Raw genomic sequence first — 22,171 nt, forward strand, 5'->3', positions numbered from 1 at the left:
TCTTGAGTGTAAAATGTACAAGTAACTAATTTTTTAGAAAACGGCGGAACAAATCCGTCAATTGGCAACAATTTAATAAAATTGTCAATTCTTTCTTCAGAAAGTTTCCTTTTAAATATCTGAAATCCATTTTCTAAATCCATTTCATCCGTCGTTAATTTTGTCGGACTATCGACAGAAGTAAGAGAAACTGATTTTATTTTTAAATATTCTATATTTTCGTTGGCCCAGTAAAATTTGTAATAAGCAGTGACCGGTCCTTCATTTATCAATGTAATCTCTTTCTCAACTATGCTCCCTAAAATTAAGTGAAATTGGAAACTATCGGGGTCAATAATTATATTAGGATATATTATCACAGCTTCACATTCAATTTCATCGACTTTTGGATACTCATACTCAAATTTTAAGCTGTCTCGGTATATTTTTGATGAATACTGCGAATCACTTAGAGGTATAAAACAAATCTGTATTTTTCTTGTTAAATTATGACAAAAATTTACTGCAATGTTTTGAGTGTATAAATTTTTATCCGTAAGCAAACTAAACGGAGCTCTAATAGAAACATGCGCTTGTAAACTTAACTCAGATGTATTTGTAACTTCAATTTCATCGATAAGCTTCTCTGATGATTCTTCTGAATTATATCCAATGTTTATGAAAAATGAAAGTTTATTTTTGTTAAAATTTATCAATGGCTTGATAAACTTTGCCGAAAACAAACTTTTTCCAATCAACTCATACATTTTTTGACCGGGTAATAAGCTATAAATCCACCATTCTTCTGAAATATTTCCAAGCTTTTCAGAATATACCATACACTTTATTTTCTGTTTGTTTTGTGGTAATAAATCTACTAAAAATGGTTCTACTAAAAATTTTTTTCTACGCGTAATTGGTTCATCACTTTCCATAATTTTGATTTCTATTGAAGAAAAAAAAATTTTTTGTAACTGAGTGCCTTCGTTCGTGACCATTAATGATAAACAGTTTTTTTGTTTGTTAAAAAAACAACCCATATCAAATGTGGGGAAAATATTTGGATCAATAATAATTGGTGATCCAACGCCAGAAGCTTTCAACGCAATTGTGACAGTCAAACTGTTCAATACTAAAACGTATATACTATTAAATAATTGTTTACCTTCTCTAATAAATATTGTAACAGTTATATTTTCAGATTTAAGAGGATTTATTTCACCAGAAGTTGTTGATAGTGACCAAGGTGACTTTTTATTGCTTATAATTGCTTCAAAGTAAGCTGATGCCGGGGAATAATTAACCAATTTAAATGACATTGATTTTTTTTCGAGAAGTTGCACTTCTCCCCAATCTAGCTCTGAAGGGATTGATAAAACAGTAGCTCCTCGACAATTGTATGAAATAGTTAAAGTTTGAGGATACAAACTGCCAAATGTCATAATTGGTATCTCAATGCTTTGTCTTCCATACTTAGTTGCTATTAATGTCACGGATGAACACTTGGATTCATTTGGTTTTAAATACCACAATTTTCGGGACATTGAATAAAATATCGCCGAATTTTTTGATGATTCTTTTTTATTGTAGGCGAATCCTTCTATGTCTGATTTATTCGTGATTGTAAAGTGAAGCGTAAATGGAAAATTTATGTAGCAAAGTTTAACCACATGGCTAGATGGTTCTATTTCAAGACAAGCAGCTTCGCTTTTGAAAAATATTGGAAGAGTTACGGGAGTACTGTCGAATCCATCAAATTTTACTTTGAGACATGTTCTTGACTCTCGTGCAATATTCGGAGTAAAATTGATCTAAAATTACAATTTTAATTAATTAATTTTATGATTTTTTTAAAAATAAATTACGTAAAAATAAAAATAGAATAATACAATAATGTTACGAGAACTTTGAGCGTTGAGGATAAATTGTTGAGGCTCAATAAAAAATTCTTTGGGGTTTGATACTAGATTTGGAGCTGAGTAAGTAAAAGACTCGAAAGTTACTGGAGGCTCGTTACCATCTGGAATTGTTAAACTTAATTTTACGGATACCGGAGAGTCGTTTAAAAGTGTAACTTCATGTTTTGAAGTGAATCCTGTTGAAAAATAAACTGTCTTGTCAAATTGTTGGCAACTTTTAGATTCATTTTTAATAGCAATAAATTACCTAAAGCTGTTGTGCCACAGTTAAGATGAGTTTTATCAAAATTTAAGGCTGGTAAAATGCTGTTTCCTCTAAAATAAAATTCAATGTTACAAAATTTTACATTGTATAAAGCGATTTCGTATTACAGATGCTATGAGGGCATATAATTTAAAAATTATATTTTTTTTCTAAGTCCAAAAAAAATTTTTAGTTTGGAGAAAAAATTTTTTTTTTGGAAACCGACTTATTTTTTCATGAAACGTCCAGAAATGCAAAAAAAAATTTTTCTCCAAACTAAAAATTTTTTTTGGACTTAGAATAAATAGTAAAATTTTTTTTAAACGTTTTTTATACCTAATGTAAAGAGTTATAATTTCGTCACTTTCTTCAATTATAAAATTTATAATTTCATTAAATTGGCCGTATTTTGATGATGAAAAAGTTATATTAAAAAAAGAAAATTCTTCTATTCTAATTTTTTGTTGTTCTGGAGTAACGTTTATTGTAAAATTGTCATCAAGTTTTGTTTTATAAGATAACGTTCCGATAACCAGTCCTTCATTTTTACAAATAGCCTATTAATAATAATAAATAGTTTGTAATATTGTTATAATTATTTTCATACTTTTATTTTTTATTAAAATACTGACTTGAACATTGTGTGCAGTAAATATAAAAACATCACCGATGTTAATTATCGAATTTTTAAATTTGATAACAGGGCCTTTTGAAACTCCGCCAAGCCTTAAAATTAATTGAAAGAAAATTTTTATAAAGTTTAATTTAAAACCAAAAGAATAATTTAGATCTGAAGAGCTGAATAATGAATTTTAAAAAAATCTTAGATCTCAATTATTATTCTTTGTTATTTTAATTAAAAAAAATTATTTACTTCACTGGTATTCTTTCTACACGACCTGTAACTTCTAAGTAAGCAGTACTCATTAAATTTCCAACTGAAATAGGATGAAAGTCAACCATAACGTTTGTAAAACTTCTGGGTAATATTTTTCCTTTCTAAATAAAAAAAAAAAAAGTTTAGATTTTATAAGATTATAAAATTAAATAAAAAAAAAATTAATTTAATACGATTGGTGTTATTGAGAAATGATTATTCGAATAAGTAAAATTTTCTTCTAATAATGAAGTCATTTCTTCTGTATAAATTCTTTTTGCTGCACCAGATATTTCAGTCAGTCTAAAAAAATAAAAAAGAATTTAAATTTTTGAGGCAAAATTCTTAAATCGATTTTTATACTTTTGTTTGTGATAAACGTTTGTTTCAGGGTCTTTATACTTCACCCATTGAAATTCGACCAAGTAATCACTGTCATTATGAATTTTCAACCTTCTATTGGTTAATAAACCAACAAATGTATCTTCGAATTTTAATTGATCATTATTTAAATATATATTACAATTAACTGCATTTGCTTTTGCATCAATTCTTATTAGCTCTCCTGAAGAATCAAGAACAATTATATTAGTAATAATCTTGAAAAATTAATAATTGATAATTATAATGACACTGAAGTTGATAGACATAAAAATTTTTTTAGATATTTATAGCAATTAAATGATTATAAAAAAAAATTAAATTAAAAAGTTTCACATGTAAAAATTAATAAAAATTACAAGTGAAAATTTTTAGAAGCATTTTTTTTTATTGTAATTAATTTATTAAAAAATTCTTAAAATTAAAAGCTGACTGCTAACTTCAGTATTATTAATTAAAAACATTTCATACACCTGTATCATATTGAAAATAAATAATTCCATCAAAGTTTCCAGAATTTGAAGTTATAAAATTGACACTGAATTGAACAGCTTCTTTTTCCATAATCATTCCACTTTTTGGTTCAATTGAAAAATATTCGCTAAAACAATAAAATTAAAAATAATTAAAATTTCATATTTTTAATACATCTCAAACCTTTCAGAAAACGATGTAAACACTGTATTTCTATTTCCGATGTTTTGAATTAAAAATATTTTTGACGACGGAATTTTTACAGCCGTTTCGGGCATCCAAATTTGATCAGGAAAGTCAAGAAGAGCTCGTGGTCCTATTGCTGAATTATTATAGTTAATAAATATGCAAGTTGTATCCCTTGCAACCTTCACCTCACTCTGGAATCACTCTGTATTCAGAGTCAGAGTGAAATCATATTGAAACCAGTGTGAATCCAGAGTGGTTTTGTGCCTTTTTTCCAGAGTCAAATCACAGTGAATCCAGAGTGATCCCAGAGTGAATTCAGTGATCCCAGAGTGAATTCAGAGTAATCTCAGAGTGAATTCAAAATGAAACTAAAGTGAATTCAAAATGAAACTAGAGTGTTTTCAGAATGTCTTGAAAATGTTTTTAACGTGGGTTTAGCGCTTTTCAGAGTAAATTCGAATAATTCTCAATTTTGTCATTAGTATATTTATGATAACTTTAACACGAGTGTAGTGTATTGAGTTTTCATAATTTACCTAATTATATTAACAGTTAGACGACAAATGGTTAATAAATTGATAATCATATAGCATTTTTCGACTACATAATTAACAACCATTTCATTCTACAAAATAAGAGATAACAAATTTTGTAATTTGAAAATACTTTCAATTAGTTAAAGGTCTATTTTTATCTTTATTATATTAAATTATGAAGTCAACAGGTGAATTTAGTATTATACATTATTAATTGGTTCCCTATTTAAAAATTTTTAAATGTTATGAATTTTTGTATGACTTAAAAGATTTTATTTTGAAAATACTAGAAATTCACATAGGGATCAGTTTGATCCGGGAAAAAAATTATATATAATTCTATAGAACCATATATAATCTATATATGATTTCATATAATTTATATATAACTATATGTCTTTACATATGTTTGTTTTTAAGATTATATGTAATTATATAAAGCTATATATAATTGCAAATAATTTATATATAACTGTACGTCATTACATACATTCGTTTTTAAGATTATATATAATTTTTATATAACTACATATAATTACATATAATTTATATATAACTATATGTCATTACACGTATTTGTTTTTAATATTTGATCGAGCTAAATTTTAAATTATTTTAATTTTAAATTATTAAAATTTAACCAATTAAATAATTGTCTTCGAATAAATAAATTTATTAATAGTTAATAAATCTTTCTATCAGTGTATATTGATAATTAATAATTTACAAACGAAATAAAAAATTTTGTTCATTACGCATTGATCATGTATACGATTTGCATTACTTGTAGTTGTTAAAAACCCTGATATTCAAGTAATTCTCATCGGTAAACTGGTAAAGAATTAGTCTTTCAAGCGTCAGGTCCCAGATTCGATTCCCGAGCGTAACAGTTGTTTTTTATTTGATTCCACTCTGGCTTTAGTCTGGGTTCACTCTGGTTTCACTTTAATTTAATTCTGAGTTTATTTTAATTCCACTCTGGCTTTAGTCTGGGTTCACTCTGGTTTCATGCTGGAAAATAGGCACAAAACCACTCTGGAACCATCATGATTCCATAACGTTTCCAGAATTTTTTCAGACTGATTTCAGAATGATTTGAAAGTCGCAAGGGTACCGCTATTAATTAAAATAAAAGAATAAATATTTATACCAATAAGAGGAACTGAAAAAGTCTGACAATCAGTCACAATATCAAGTTGATGATAATAATCTTTTTTTTCTTCAGGCATGAATTTTATATTGTAATTTAGAGATATTCCTGGGGCTAGCTTTTGGTTGATCAACATTTTTTTAGCATTTACATCAAACGGTGAATTTTTTTCATATGTCAAACGGAATACATGCGAGCTCTATTAAATTTAATCAAGCTCTTAAGTAAGAGTTATTTTATAAATGTGATTTAAATTGAAGATTTGTTTTTACTTTATCTATATTCGTTATGGTCAATAGTGTGTTATAAATATTTCCTGGAATATATTGACGGAAAATTATTTCAGTTGGAATAATTTTCAGAATGTGTGAACATTTTGTGTCAGAGATTGTCAATTTTGTTGAACAAAAAGCTGAATTGCTTTTTTTTCTTTCATGATTCAACAAAAAATTTTTGTACTCCGAAGTGTAAAGTGTGATCTATATTTTTATCACATCATATAAATAAAAATAGTATTTCTAAAATATCTAAAATAGTAAAGATGATTAAAACTTAAAATACTGACTAAATTATTTTTCGCTTTATTTTCTTCGATTTTTCTTTTTCTTTTACGGACGATACGTTCAAATAATCTATTCATGATATTCAGCATTGACTCGGATTTTTCATTTAATTTGTTCCTTGATTCTTCAATATTCATAGTAATTATTAAAAAATATTTTCAATTACAGATAAGTAAATGTTGACATTTATAATGATATGAAATGAGACTAATATGAAGTTGACTATTTAGTTTAAATATTATAGATAACTATTAGTGAGTCTTTTTTTTTTTTAATTTTACTTATGATCTTATGTATTCAATTAAAAATATCTAAGAATATATTAATAAGAATTGAAAATAAGGGAAAAATCTTTTTTATTGCCAGAATACATTGTGTAATAGTTTATAAAATACAAATATGTTTTCAACTTTAAATTGCAGGCATAAAAAATTATAAAATTACAGGACTATAGTTAACTTTGTAATATCATTTTGCTGTACTGATTAACTTGTGAAATCATAAAAATTATCTGAAAATGTAAAAGTATAAATTAATTAATTATAAGTCATAAGTAATACTTTAATTTTTAATTTTAAATATTTACTGTTACATAGAGCGAATGATCACAAAAGTTAGTCATTTTGAAACTATTATGTCATTATAAGTATAAAAAATATTATATATAATATCTCTTTAAAAATTAATTATCAACATTTTTAATTAGCTAAAAAAATATATCAATTAACTATTTTTTTTGCTTCTAAATTAAAATATAATGAAACAATTCATTGATCAAAGTTATTTAGAATTTATTTGTTGTACATTTATTAAATTATAAAAATTTGAATAGCGCGCTACGCGCGCGCTTAAATTTTAACCAATAATGAACCATGGCTCGATTTTTGCGAGTTCGACCTTTGACTAACTTCAAGATTATCACGTATTTTAATTTAGAGGATTATTTAATAATTATTTTTAATATATTATGTATAAAAAAATAAATGTTTAGATAAAAAATTAAATTAAGATAATAATCATTTGTTAAAAGTTTGAATAATTGCAATTTATATTAATGATTTAACAATTTTTCTTTGTAAGACTGAACAAAAAAATTTAAACTTTATTGCAACGCGCATGCGCGACTATGAACCAATTGAAAGTCGTTCGTTTATTGCGCATCAAGTTTAGACAGGAACCGTTGGTCGGCCATCTTTGCATTCGTTCTCGCTCAGTCATAAGCGCTGCGTCATCATTTTTTTCTCTCCCACAATTTTCATAATTTTTACGTCATTATTCCCTTTTAAAATCTCAATATTGCTCAAAATACTGATATTTATAGAGAAGAATAATAATATGTATGAATTATCGAATTTTATTTCGTAAAATCGCGTAAATTTGTATTTGAGATAGTCGCGTTGTCCAAGTATCACTTTAACACGGTAGACACCATTAATCTAAATATGATTATCTCCGCGGTCGAACTCCAGTCTCAAAAAATTAAAAATAAATTGTTAATATTATCAGAAATAATTTTGAAAAAATCAAAAATATTTATCAGCATTGTCATAAAAGTTCATAAATAGTAGAATACTTATTTTTTATACTTAAAAAAATCCTGATGGATTTTGGCGCGTAAATAGTAGCTCTTTGAATAATTTATTTCGCATAAAACGTAACATTAAATCGTCGATTTCGGTAGTGTAGTGAAAAAGCAGAGCTCCAGATCTTTTGAATTCAAATTGATATTATTATTATTATTATTATTATTATTATTATTATTATTATTATTATTATTATTATTATTATTAATTTTTCTATTTCATCGGTAATTTTTTTTTAAATAATAAAATCATATTATTTAAATCAGAATGTATTTAATTCAATTATTTTTGTTTTTTTCTTTCTAGAAATTCCTGGTCTCATCTTTATTGATCAAGTTTTGCTGATAATGGCTGAACACCGGTTGGTGAGTGACAAAATGCATGTCTTAATTTATATATTGTTTTAATGTGTATTATAAATTGTCGAAATTCAAATGATTCGAATATAAAATGGAAAGTACTCTTCGTGATACCGATAAAGAATCATTAGCTGGCTACGTAGGTTGCTGTTCTTACCAAATCGTTGATTGTCAATGACAGTCCTCACTCAAAACAAAAACAAAAGTTTTGTATTTAGACAATACTAGGAATTCAAATATATATATAAATATATGAAAAATTGATGTGGGTACTCAAATAAAAGGTCTCGATGAGTGTAACATCGGGATGAGCTTATATCTTTAAAAATGTCAATATTTCACAAGATAAAAGGTCATTTCTTAATTATGTATCTAGAGTTAGAGCATTTTCGAGTGCAGCCTAAATACTTATCATAATAAATTGACTCTCGGTGAGAATGGAATGAAACCTTGAAAAGGTACGAATTCAAGTCAGGACCTTTGCAATGACACTAAATTTCACTAAAAAAAAACCCATTTTATCATATAACTATGCTGGAAACAAAATTTTTCTTATTCTTTTAATAATATAGATATTCCTCTTACCGGAATGGAATAGAAAATATGCAAGATTGTGGGCATGATTTTTGCTTAAGAGTAGGCGTCATAGAATTTTGATTTTTATGCGACTCGCTTATGGAATTTAAATGAGACGACTGAAATATATGGTGCTGATGTAAATGGTTCAAAGGAGTAGACTTGGAACAATATTGTTGACGATTTTGGATAAAAGAGTTATTCCGAGTATAAACTGGCGGAAAACAAATTTCAACCAAAGATTGAGAGTTGGGTAAAACTCGAGATTCAGGCTGTACATATCTTGGTTTTGTTGATGGTACTTGACACGTAGAGATCAAAGACAAATTTTTATTTTTATCCGAACAGTATTTTGATGAATTTTGTGACACCTTTATGTCAATGAAACCGCATCCTTTAGTATTCATGAATTGTCCTGGACAAGGTTCTTGAGGACACCCAAATGGCGGACACGATACATTACACTCTTCTGGTTCTATTTTTCTGCACATATAAATTTTTGGTTATTTTGATTTTATTTTTTTTCAAGTAACAAAGTATCAATAAGTACACTTACAAGTTTTCTATTTCATGTATAATAAGTTGCATGTCTTCCATAAAATTTTTTTTATTGTGATGAGCCATGTTGATTTTTTCAATTTTTCAATGGAACTTAATACTAAAAATTTATATCAAACAGATAATTTATTTTTAATTTTTGACTGCCATATTGAATTGAATTTCTTTTGTTTAAAATGCAAAATAGTAGGTTTTTGTTTAAAAACTCAGATTTAATTTTTATTCATTCAACATCTAAATAAATATTTTTATTTCAACATTATAAAATTACCATGATTGACTGCAGAAAAATTTACAAATAGTACTAAAATCTATATAATATTTTATTAGATCTATCATCACAAAAATATTATCAGTTAGTACTTTTTTATCATCTTAAATTAATACAATCATATTTGCTGTTGCATTCAGATTTATCTTTATTCTATTTAAATTTTACGTCAATCAAATCTTTTATGAAATTTTCCAAATACTAAAGTTATGACTTCTTTTACTGTTTATACATCCTGCAGGCCATTGTTTCTTGCATTTTTTCTGGCAGCACTCTTGCAATGACTAAAATTTACAGTATTAGATGTTTCTTCAACTTGTTTTCTTTGTTTTTCATTAAAATTACCTTCCGGTAAATTTTTGGACACTTCAAAATTGTGAGGTTGATTATGTTGCTTCAAATGCGAATTGTCCATCCAGTTTTGCTGATAACCCGCACTGTTTTGTTGATAATTACGATAGTCATGCGGGAAAGTACGATGATTAGATTGAAAACTAACAATCTCTCCGTTATTTTGATACTGATGACTGGGATCATACAATATAAAATAACCATTACCTAGAGGATTGATCTCTGGATGCTGTTTATGTGGATGATATTGTGCTGAAAAGTGTCCAGAATTCATAGGAAAATTTTGTTGACGAATAGGATATTGCTGATGTTGGACAATGCTGTGCTGATGACAATTACATTGACGGTCTTGAGTAGAAGTACCCCCATTGTGCCAAGGCTGATAATTTCGACAATTGACGTACATTCCATTCTGCCTATCATTTGCTTGCCAATATTGAATCGTTTGCTCCGAGCTTTTATTTACATTCACTTTATTATTGCTATTAAATCCAACAGTTTTTTTCTGTTGTTGTTTTATGGTATTTTGACTGCTTTTAATTTTATTAACACTAGCGTAAGTAATTATAGGTGGGGTAATATGGGCCATCCACTCTGGTTTTCCATCTTCATTGTTCCTGCTTATTTTTCTTTTTGTAACAATTTTATTTGACTTGTCGAGGTTCTCTGGGTGTGCTAGTTGTTGAAGGTAGCTCAATTGTCTTTTTGCTCAGTCAATAAAGCATCAAACTGACGTTTTATTATTTCTTCACTTATTCCCTGCTGCTTTAACTTTGATATCAATAACTCTTGGTCATGTTTCATTGCGGGAGTAAATTGGATTACTTTTTTTTTTATTTCTTTATTTTTAGATCCAGGCAATTTTTGCGGTGGATATTCATGATACTGTTGAGTATTTTGACCTTCCAATGTATTTTCTAAATGTGGATACTGTCGAGGTGTATTAGAATAATTTTTATGAGAATATTGTTGATTTTCAATCTTATTGCTTTGATTAATTCTCAATCGATTGATCATCAAATCTTGAGGTGAAGTCATTCCACAAGTAGATGTCGGCTTGTAATTTATAGCATTTAAATACTCTGGTTCAAAATAGTGGTTTGCAAAAATTTGTGGAGGGACTTCCTGAAGAGTATTTTGTTGATGCAACACTTGTGGACTTTTATACTGCGAGCGAGGTTCAGGACGTATTTCCGGTTCTTTTTTATACTTAGCCTGGTTGAAATTATCCATAGAAGCTTTTGAAGCTTGAAGATTACTTTCGTTAGCATTTACAAGCATTTCTTCATTCTCAATGCTGTAATTTGAGGCTGGAAAATTATCAATATCATTTTTAAAAACAAAATGAGGTTCTTGAATATTTAAACCTCGAGACATAGGCACAAATGGTCTGTGGATCTGTCTATCTGATTTTTGATGAAAATTTGAATCTTCAGGAGGTATTTGTTGATACTCAGTAGAAGGTAAATGTTGCTGATTCAGTGAAAAATTTTTATCAGGCAACTTTAATGATTCAGAGTACAGAGATTGAAGGAAACCATCACCTTGACCGTCATTTTGTTGAAAATTTAAATTAGTTTCAGGTTTTGGTGAGAGCTGAATCCTTCTAATTTCTTCTGCCGGAAAACTTTTTAGCCTTGATGACGAAGTAGAAAAGGACTCGTGTGATTTTTTAGTCGTGAATTTTGTTTTTGGATTAACTGGTGGCTTACTTTCTTTTTCTTGAATTTTATTGGGTTCATCATCGTGCTGGATCGCTTTTTCTGCATATTCGATAGTATGACTTAATTTAGGTAGCCGATTAAATTCACTAGAATATTTGTTATTTTTAAGTTTATCGATTTCGTTGGATACTTTTCTGAATAAAAAAAAAATTAATTGATTAATTATGCATTAACCTACAATAACTTAATTACATGATAATAGTACATACTTTTTGACCATGCTTGAATTATGAAAAGTTATAAAATAATTTAATATTAACTCAAATTTGTAATTCTAACATTTTTTCACACGAATTTTTAATGAAATATGGCAAGTCTGGAACATAATTAATGACAGTAGTCATTAATAAATTGAAGTATGTGCCAATCAATGTCAACCTTAAAAGACACGCCTAGAAAATTTTCATATTTAATCTCTGCCTTCAAAACAAAAACTTACGCTATATAAGTACTTAAAAACAATTTTAATTTAGTTCTATTCTAATTAGAATTAAAATAATTTTTTCAAATAATAAATTTTATAACTTTTGAAAACAAACTTTATTTAAATCGGTACAGTATACTATTTTGTACTTATAAATATATATATATTTTTTTTTAATAAAAAATAAAATTTTTTTCAACAAAGTTATAACATTAAGATTGATAATTGAGTTTTGTAAAAATAAATTTTTGCTATATTAAAATAGTCTTGTTCCATAAATTTAAAATTAACTTGTTCCATTAACTTACAAAATTACTACTGACCATGTTAAAGTATAAAAAAAAAAAAAAAAAAAAAAAACTCTTATTCATGTTCCCTATAAATTAAACTATAGTTTTTTTGTATTGGATCATATGCGAAAATTCTTTATCAATAATCATCGGAATTTTACTCCTCATATAATTACCAATTTCTGAAAACGCTTTATTTGAGTCCTGTGCATCGGTAATTGTCATAAAAACGTGTAATGGATTAGTTTTCTTTTCCAAAATACAAATGAACTTAATCATTGTTTCTTCTTTTTTCTCTTTTAAATTTTCTATTATTTTATCCGAAATAAGAATTTCCTTATCAATACAACTTAGTGTAGGATCAAGATTACTCGATAGTCTACCTTTTCTAGTACGACTTACACAATAGTTACCATTGCAAAGTAACATAATTTTATTGTTTTCATTGGTATGGACATCTGACTCTTGATCAAGTTTTATTTGCTTAATATTTGTCTCATCATAAGTAACTTGAATATTTAATTTAAATATATTTTCAAAAATTCTTTGGATTAATTTATATACAACAGAGAACCAATGATTCTCTTTATATCTTTGTTTATTATCAATGTCATCACGCTGTTCAAAATCATCTGGCAATCCAAAATCTTCAAATTTACCTGCTGGAATAACTATATAGATTGACTTAGGTTTCTTTGACTTCTGCTTTATTCCCGGATTGATTAAAGATGGTAACAAAGACTTGTTATCATTGAGCGCTGAATCTTCGCAAAGTTTTACAGCTTCAGCACAGTGCTTTTGAAAATCTAGCAATAAACGTTCATTCCACGAGTTTCCAATATTAAGATCCAATTCCATTGGATCTTGTATATAGATTGGTTTGCTCAAATTCAAACTCTCAATATTTATCCCTAAATTATTGGCAATTTCATGGTAATCAATTCTCGGATGAATTATACCATCGAGTGGTGTTATTAAATTTAGAGCAAAATTGAATTCTGAATAAAATTTGAAGAATCCATATAATAGTTCAGGTATACTAAAATTATTCACTGTTTCATGTTTGTAATATTTATCAAAATCAATTCGCCATCCACTCGCAAATATCGGAGAGCTCGATGATTGAAGATTTGTTAATGTTGGCAACAAATTAACGTCTGGTTGTTGTAGATAAAATATTATTACCATTATTAGTGAATAATTTGTTATTTTATTAGTTCCGGCAATGTCTAAAACTTTAGCCCAATATTTAATTATGATCATAAATGGTCGTAATTTTGGATTTAAACTTAGAAAGTATTTTATAAGTAGACTATTTTGTACTCCCAATCCATGTTTGAATGATAAGTCGCAGTTCGTCTTTGTTGGTATGTGATCGAATTTAATAACAGGTATTCTAGCCAGTGGAATTGGTATTACATGACTAAAGATTGCTGGATTTCTAAACAAGATTGCTTTAGCCTCTCTAAATATTTTTTTGATGTCCATTGTAAATTATGAGGGCCGGATTCTTTTGTATCTGATGTGTCATTGATTGGTTCTCCTATAGGGAAAAAAAAAAAAATAAAATAAAATGTATACTCATAATTTTTTTTTTGAAATTTCGCAGTGGCTATCCCCCGTGAGAATTAATTTTTAAGATTATTATTTGTAAAGAATTACCTATATCAAGAAACACATCCATGTCACTGTCTTTGAAATGAAGTCCGGTGACTGTGGAACCAAATCGCAAGGCTTTGCAGTATGGGAATGAACTTCGGAAAACTCGATTGAGACTGATACAAACTTTATCACAAGATTCTTCTACTAAATTATCATCTTTTTGTACTAAAGATAAAAATGTAGTCAACTGAGATTCAAATGTCGGCTCTGCTTCCAACTCTAATCTTAATTTATCGTGAAAACTCTCTTCTTCTTCTTTACCATCATCACTTGTACTTTGTTTTCTTGACTTTTCAGCTTTGTTTTGATCTTTAAAAAGAAAAAAAAATAATAAAATTGCTTCAATTGAACAATTAAGATATATATTGGGGAAAAAAAAACATTGAGTACTTACGAGAAGTAACAATTTTTCGTGGTATAATTGTTAATTTCCAATTATTAAAATACACTACTTTTTTTGATAATACTTGATCTGCTGTTTGTCTGAAACAAAATAATAATGTATAAATTATTTATAACAATGTATAATTATTTTTAACAATATACTCACTTATTTTTAAATTCTATTATCACGTATCTAGGTCTAAATTTATAATAATGTATTGGACCATACTTTGTAAAAAATTCAATAATGTCATTAGGTTTAGCCCAGTGTGGTAAAGGCGATACAAATATTGAATTCTGTTCTTTTTTAGTTTTTAATTTTTCTAATTCAACATTTCTCAAATGTTTTTTACCTAACAAATGACCGTGAAACGAGTATTCATCGATTAAATCTAACGAACAAATTTCGCATCGACGAGCCATTTTTAATACTTTATAGTAATTTTTTATTACTATTATTTAAATTAACAATGCAGCAGGCAAATTTAATAAATACGATTTTGATCTTTGTCTAATACTTTCAAAAAGAATTTCGGTTGAATAATACCCTTGTGATTGCCACTGCAGAGTATCACACCATTCTCGGACTCAAAAAACTCTAATCCTTCACCAGTCGCTTTTTTAAAATCAATATAAATAAATACTTCAGCACTTTGTCTTAGTCCACAATTCAAATTTAAGCCTTTTGCAAAATGGATATGATTTCTGTTAACACGCGATAATCCTTGATATTTTATGTTCGTCCAATATTTACAATAAGTACCGTGTATTATATCAAAATCAGGGTTTATTTTAATCGGTTTTAAACTCAAATTGTCGACGGTAGTGATCGAATGTCCTTGGTTGGCTTTAATTTTCCAAACTTTGTCATTAATCAACGTATATCGCTGTTTATCGTCGTTTTTAACAATTCTCTCGATATCTTGTAATCCAACACCATCCAGTTTCGATAAAATATGACTGACTAGTACAAAACCATCCTTAGCTATATTGAGACCTTCTGTGTGAGTTCCATGTCGCAGTAAATATGATAGCCTTTTACTGATTTTTACATCTCTTACATTATCCTGCAATCATACATAGGGCATTATGATATATATTTAAAAAAAAAAAAAAAAAAAAAAAAAAAAACATAATGTTAAATTCAATTAATTTAATAATTTATTTATTTTATTAGATTAAGGGAGTAACTCCATGAAAAGTATATTTTAAGAAACTTGGAATTTTCTTTATCGAAAGATAAATATATTAATAATTCACTATCAAAATTTCAGATCAATTTACCGCACCGTTCTTGAGTAATTTCGAAATTGCATCTTTTACCACCCGAATGATGCAAATAGATTTCATACTAACTTTACCATCTCTCTATACCTCTACATGTAAAAAATGCAATTTCGAAAATTAATTACTCAAAAACGGTGCGGTGAATTGATTTGAAATTTTGATGGTGATTTATTAATATATTTATCTTTCGATAAAAAAAATTTCATAAGTTTCTTGAAATACGCTTTTCGCGGAGGTACTACCTTAAGTTATTGGACTCGTTCAAGTTTACTAAACTCTTGGCAAACCTTGTATCAAAAACTAAAAGTGACTACATTATTTATAAAGAATATTTATAAGAAAACAATTCAGGGTATACACTGGCCTAGTTGTTTGACACTTGTAATTTTATTTTAATTAAAAAAATAAAATGTTCTCAAACATCAAATTATCTTAAAATTTATAACTCAAAAATTATAGTTATAAATTTATCAGAGTTGGCTTTTTTTTTAATTAAAATAAAATTGCAAATGTCAATAACTGGGTCTTTTACCTTAAACTAACCTAAGCTCAGTTCAGCTAAAAACTTAGTAATACTTGACCGAGCCCATTTATAGTTGAAAAAATGTTTTATATTAACTATATACATTCACATTCGTAGTTTAAAAATTTAATTTTCAATATTAAAAATACACCAGCTGTTATAAAAATAATACCCAAATGTAAAGCAATTTTTAAATTCATTTCAAGCATTAAATTTTATGAGCGTAACCAATGAGGCTGAAATTAACAGACACTTGACAGTCTTTTAATTTTGCTTGAAAAATAAACTAGGCATAGAAAATTATTTATAAAAATTTTATTTATAATTTTTCAGAGTTTCTAAAGATGAAATTTTTTAATAAAATTTTCTTGCTATAATTTTTTTCATAAAAAAATTCTAAAAATTATCAAATGTCTCTCAATTTCAGTGTCATGCGTAACCATCATATTTATATTATATTATATACGTCACTTGGTTTACTTAGAATAAACAATCATAAGAATTTTACTAATAAAAAAAATTAGTTATGATCAACATAGTTGTAAATGTTAAATATTATCAAAATACTAAATATATAACATTGTTTAGTTTAATATGTTACTAGATAAAATGTATCAATTAAATTTTTTGAAATGTTTTGATATGCAATTGTGTTTGTGTTTGTTATTGTTAATGTATTTATTTGTTAAAATATTGTCATACTTATATTTGTTTCAATGATATTTAGTAAAATTATAATTTACGTCTGTGTTGTTGATAAAACTCACCGTTTTTTTCATTTATCGTTTAATTGAATTTACAGTATCAACTTACGTTTTCACGTTGTTATTCGCAGAATTCACACTATAGAGATTATACACTGAGCGTGTGAAACATGTACATTGTGTACTGGCCTCCATTATTTGATCGAATCATTACTTCCTCGTGGTTGAGCTACAATAAAAGTTTTTCAATAAAATTTCGCAGGTTGTCTCTTTTGCTCTTGTTAGGAACTTTAGAAAAAGTTGAGACAGCCTATGAAACTTTATTGTGATTTTATTGTACCTCTACTGTAGATAAAGAAGTGACTTTTTATGATAAAATGCGCATGCGTGGGTGCCATGTTAGGGAGCGAATATTTGAAATATAAAGTAGCGTTACTCTCTAGAGATTAGTATAAAGGAAGTTCAGTTAATTGTAACAAGACGTTTGTTAAATACATTTTTTTTTATTTTTTACTAGCAGTCCATCCCGGCTTCGCTCGGGTACTTAACAAAAATTTCAAAATTAGTTATAATAGAATATAGCTCATGTCACCCGGGGATAGTGTAGCTTCCAAATAGTGAAAGAATTTTTTAAATCGGTTCAGTAGTTTTGGAGCCTATTCAATGCAAACAAACAATCAAATCTTTTCTCTTTATAATATTAGTAAATTTTTTGGTAAATTTACGCCACAACTGTTACGCGGAAAAAAGAAAAATATAAAAATTACATTATATAATGTAAACATGGCGCTCCGTGTAAAAAACTGGAACAATTACAGTTTCAGATTGTAATTATTACAGATTTTATAAAAATTACATTTTAGGATGTAATATTTACATTTTAATGTAATAATTACAATTTAAAACTGTAATTTTTCCAGTTTTCTATATAATACTGAAGTTAGCGGTTAGCTGTCAATTTAAAAAAATTTTTTAACAAATTAATTACAGTAAAAAAATGCTTCTAAAAATTTTTATTAATTTTCACATGTGAAATTTTTTAATTAAATTTTTTTAAAAAAATTCAATTGCTATAAAATTCCAAAAAAATTTTTAACATCTGTCACCTTCAGTATTATGTTTTCTATGCGGAACGCCACTTTTATATTATATAATGTAATTTTTCCATTTTTTTTTTCCAGGTAATTATGAGCCGATAACTTTTTTGTATTTTTCATGCTTTAAAGTGAAAAGAATTGCAATCTCAAACTCTTATTTGTAATACGAGTAAATTGTTACATTCACACGGATAAAAAAAATATGTACACTGAGAGATAACATTTATTTGAAAATTTTCAACAATTTTATTTGTTAGTTGAAGAAATACAAATTTTTCTCACAGTAACATTCTTATTATAAAAAAATTTTCTTGATTTGGAAAAAAAGTAATTTTAGATTATTTAGAAAATTTTTGAGTGCATAAAAATTTCTGAAAACTTCTCTGGCATCTCTTAGACCACTGCAATCAACTCATTGATCCATTTCATATGACCTATTGTAGTTAATGAATACTTACATGTTGACCTCGCGTTTACGCTAAAATAGAAATAGAATATCGTAAATCATACTTATCCGTTAAACATTCTTTTATTCTCATTTTAATCTAAAATAAATAAATAACTAACATTTCATAAAGAATTATTTCTATTTAGTAATAATTATAACTACTGCACTAATATTCTTACTTTTAAAGATAAAGAAAAATTTTTAATTTAAAACGACATAAATTTTATTGAATCGCAATTACAATGTGTATTAATATTTTTATTTAATAACTATATTTAAATTACATCTTACTTAGTTGCAATAATATTTTGCCTTGTTCATTATCGTTATACTTTGAATTTTAATCATTAAACTTATAATCGAGTGACGGAAAGGCAGGGTTCTCACTTGCAGAGTTTTCAAGTCCAGTTTTTTTTTTTTTACATGATTTCTAATCATTTAATTTAATTCATTCAGTTACATTTATTATTTTTATTAAACTAATAGTTATTAGCATTTATTTATTTTGCTTTGATTCATTTTTATTTATGCATTTTATTTACTTTCGTGGATGAGTGATTTCGATCTAGTAATAAATGATCGAGTTTTGACATTTATGGTTGCTATCATTTTAGTAGAATTTTTTTTTCTTTTAATAACATAATTTACTTACTCCAATTAATTAATATTATTTCAGAAGAACGTAGTTGCTTTTTTAAGAAAAAAATTAAGTAAATAAAAAAGTAAATGCTTGGTTTAATTGGGAAAATATTATGAGCATATAATAATTTATACTCAAAATTTACCATTCAAAAAATAATGAATTACTAAATATATAAATATAAAAAACCATAAAATTATTACAAAAATTTAAATATAATTTTTTTTTCAAAAATTTAGTTATAATTCTAAATATTTAAAGTTTAATATTACTGTCATAAATTACGAAAGATCAAAACAAAAATATAAAATAAATGTGATTTTTACTTGTATACAACCTTAGTGTGTTTTTACACGTCGAGGGTGGGGATTATTTTTTACTTCCACTTTTGTCTCTCATCTGTTCTTACTATGTTTTATACATTAGTAACTACCACATTTATTTCCTTCTTTTTCCCTCACCCTCTCGGTGAGGTAGATTTCTACCCCACCTTAATGCGTTCGAGGTAGCGGCTGTGGCCGACTTACAGGTACTGTACGCATTTGCCTGTGCCTGCCCATTTAAGCTTTAGCACAGTGACCAAGGAAAACCACAGAAAACCTGATCAGTACAGCCAAAACAAAAATATAATTTAATAACTAATGAATAGAAACGATGCAAGCAATTTATGTATTTTTTTAAAAAATCTACTTAACATTAATATAAAAAAAAAAAAACTAAATTTTAAAACATACATTCTCCTCTCACGTAATATTCAATCAAAGCGTATGACAAAGAAAAAAAATACAGCTCATATCATTACTATAAAACTTCCTCTACAAAGCTCATCATCTCTCGCAATATACCAGTTTTTTCTAATACTTTACTGTTAAAGTCTTCTACTATTTTTATAGTTTATATTAATAATAATGAATTTTTTTTAGCAATAATTCAAATGTTGCCGAATAATAATAAATAAATTGTAACTATCACATTAATTCATTCAACTCGATGATTATTTCGAATAAAATATTTAAATAAAAATTTGAAAAAATACCAACAATTACGATACAAATTTATTAGGATAATTGAAATAATTTAAATATCACAATAAATTTATTTTTCTATAATAATAATTATTAATAATAAATTTACATATATTAGATAACAATATATATTTTTACTATAACCTTTGCTTTTCTATTAAAGAGAGAAAGATTTAGTTGACTACTTTTCTTCATTTTATAAAATTTAATTTTTAATATTGCTAACAAATTATCAATTTTAAATAATAAAGCAAATTTATTTTAAATCTTCTGTTAAGTTGAAATAGTTCCGTAGAATTTTTTTGCGGCATAATTTATGAATGATAAGATAAATCTTAAAAAAAATCCTTATTTATGATGAAACATTAAAAACTCCGAGAAAGTCAACGAGATTTTTTTTATGAATGAAAATAATGAAATTTTGACATGAATCTGTTTGTCCGGTCACGAGGGGTCGATTTTTGATGATTAATACCGGTAGTAGAATAGAAAAAACTCCATAAAAGTAAGACTTTAAGTTTAAGTGGAAACTCTGAGATATAATATTGAAGTTTTGAATTTAAAAATTAATGAGGTTTTAAAAATTCATATGAAAAAAAAAAAAAAAAAAGTAAACAGTGGGAATCATAAGCTTTTTTTTTTTTACGTGATCGAATAACTTTTTTTTATTAGTATTAAAAAAAAAAAATTACGGATCGGTTTCTTAATTATTAAAGTATCATGTCCTGAATTAAATATACTACACAAATATCTATTTTTTATTTAATAAATATTTTTTTAATCTTAACTACGAATTAAATAAATAAAAATTAAATTAAATTCTCGGATACTTTGTGAATTTTTTATAGAGCGCTTCTTTATTTAGAGACAATACATCGTTTTAAGAAATACTTCCGATTTATTTTTACTATTGCGCATTTGGCTTCGATTCGATAATTTAGAAAAATAATGAATTTTTTGTCGAGCAGAAGAGTAATACTACAGTTTCAGTAATTCATGAAGTTCAGTACCAAGCCGGATATTAAGAATATTGATAAATTCAAGTGTTGAATTCATAAATAGATAATTTATTACAAAACAAATTGTAGATGTAAATCCCTTGTGAATATTTAATAAATGCATACAAGATATTTAAAGATTAGAAAAAATTTGCATGCTTTAAACGCTTATAAATCAATTAATAGAAATAATTAATTGAATAAAATGATTCAAAACATTTACAGTTGACTGATGTCAAATAAACTGAAACGTGGTTGAAATTTTAATTAATTAAAAAATAGCTTTCGCGCTTTAAATATGCAATTGATCAATTTAATTTTATGATTGTTCATTATAATAGAAAAATGTTAATAAAAGTAAATTTTTAAATAATATCGTCGCAAGTATTGAATAATTGGTAATATATTTATTATCAATAAAATCTTTCTCATAGAAGTATTTATCTTATGTGCTTATGCCTCAGGCCGAAGTTCGTTTTGTTTGTTCCTAATTTATTATTTAATTAGTATACTAAAATTTGCATACGATTTAAGTAATAATAATAACAGTAATGATAACTATCATCATTCGATTATTAAATTATTATTTACCTAAAATTATAATAAATTTATATTATAGTTATTTTATTTGTATTCTATTACTTTATACGGGCTTAGAGTAGAATTAGAACAGACAGTATCGATAAAAAACATTCTCTCTTACGATATAATATAGTAATTACTATTCAAATAATTTTATCAATACAGTTTAATTATCGCGCCCATTTGTTTAGTTATAAACTTTTTTTATCATAAATTTTTTTTATTATTATTATCATTATTACTATGATTAGCTTTCATTAGTAAAAGTTTTAATAAATTATTATGAATGTATTTTGTATTTATGATGTGCGTGTATACTTATCGGTCAAGTGTTCGTTAATTATGACTGTACAATATTAGCATTAATGCTTTT

The 22,171-nt window shown here is 26.3% G+C and overlaps 4 protein-coding genes across 4 annotated transcripts; all 4 read right to left on the reverse strand.

Annotated features, from left to right (window-relative positions):
• Nucleotides 1–8,113: 8,113 nt before the first annotated feature.
• LOC141524441 (uncharacterized) lies at nucleotides 8,114–9,503 on the reverse strand. Its single transcript, XM_074238332.1, has 3 exons — nucleotides 9,387–9,503; nucleotides 8,840–9,313; nucleotides 8,114–8,755 (listed from the first exon to the last, which is right to left on the reverse strand). Exons 1-3 carry the CDS (start codon nucleotides 9,452–9,454, stop codon nucleotides 8,746–8,748), a joined length of 552 nt encoding a protein of 183 aa, XP_074094433.1. The 5' UTR covers nucleotides 9,455–9,503; the 3' UTR covers nucleotides 8,114–8,745.
• A 161-nt stretch (nucleotides 9,504–9,664) lies between these two features.
• Nucleotides 9,665–12,091, reverse strand: LOC141524406 (uncharacterized). The gene is given in 3 exon segments (XM_074238275.1): nucleotides 9,665–10,718; nucleotides 10,721–11,868; nucleotides 11,944–12,091. Coding segments are annotated over 3 exon segments (1,992 nt in total). The 5' UTR covers nucleotides 11,955–12,091; the 3' UTR covers nucleotides 9,665–9,885.
• A 252-nt stretch (nucleotides 12,092–12,343) lies between these two features.
• On the reverse strand, nucleotides 12,344–14,917 carry LOC141525930 (speckle targeted PIP5K1A-regulated poly(A) polymerase-like). The gene is given in 5 exon segments (XM_074240636.1): nucleotides 12,344–13,923; nucleotides 13,926–13,991; nucleotides 14,111–14,419; nucleotides 14,505–14,593; nucleotides 14,661–14,917. Coding segments are annotated over 5 exon segments (2,103 nt in total). The 3' UTR covers nucleotides 12,344–12,541.
• Nucleotides 14,918–14,979: 62 nt separating this feature from the next.
• Nucleotides 14,980–17,174, reverse strand: LOC141525939 (tRNA 2'-phosphotransferase 1-like). Its single transcript, XM_074240644.1, has 2 exons — nucleotides 17,072–17,174; nucleotides 14,980–15,561 (listed from the first exon to the last, which is right to left on the reverse strand). Exons 1-2 carry the CDS (start codon nucleotides 17,081–17,083, stop codon nucleotides 14,980–14,982), a joined length of 594 nt encoding a protein of 197 aa, XP_074096745.1. The 5' UTR covers nucleotides 17,084–17,174.
• Between the last annotated feature and the right edge of the window lie 4,997 nt (nucleotides 17,175–22,171).

This window comes from Cotesia typhae, unplaced genomic scaffold, assembly GCF_013202065.1.
Source record: "Cotesia typhae breed Kobodo isofemale line unplaced genomic scaffold, CoteBio_Ctyphae contig_11, whole genome shotgun sequence".
NCBI lineage: Eukaryota > Metazoa > Arthropoda > Insecta > Hymenoptera > Braconidae > Cotesia > Cotesia typhae.

Coding starts and splice junctions, on each gene's coding strand:
- LOC141524441 (XM_074238332.1), bottom strand. CDS start 9,454: ATGGCTCATCACAATAAAAAAAATTTTATGGAAGACATGCAACTTATT. Junction 9,314..9,386: donor ATACATGAAATAGAAAACTT/GTAAGTGTACTT, acceptor TTATATGTGCAG/AAAAATAGAACCAGAAGAGT.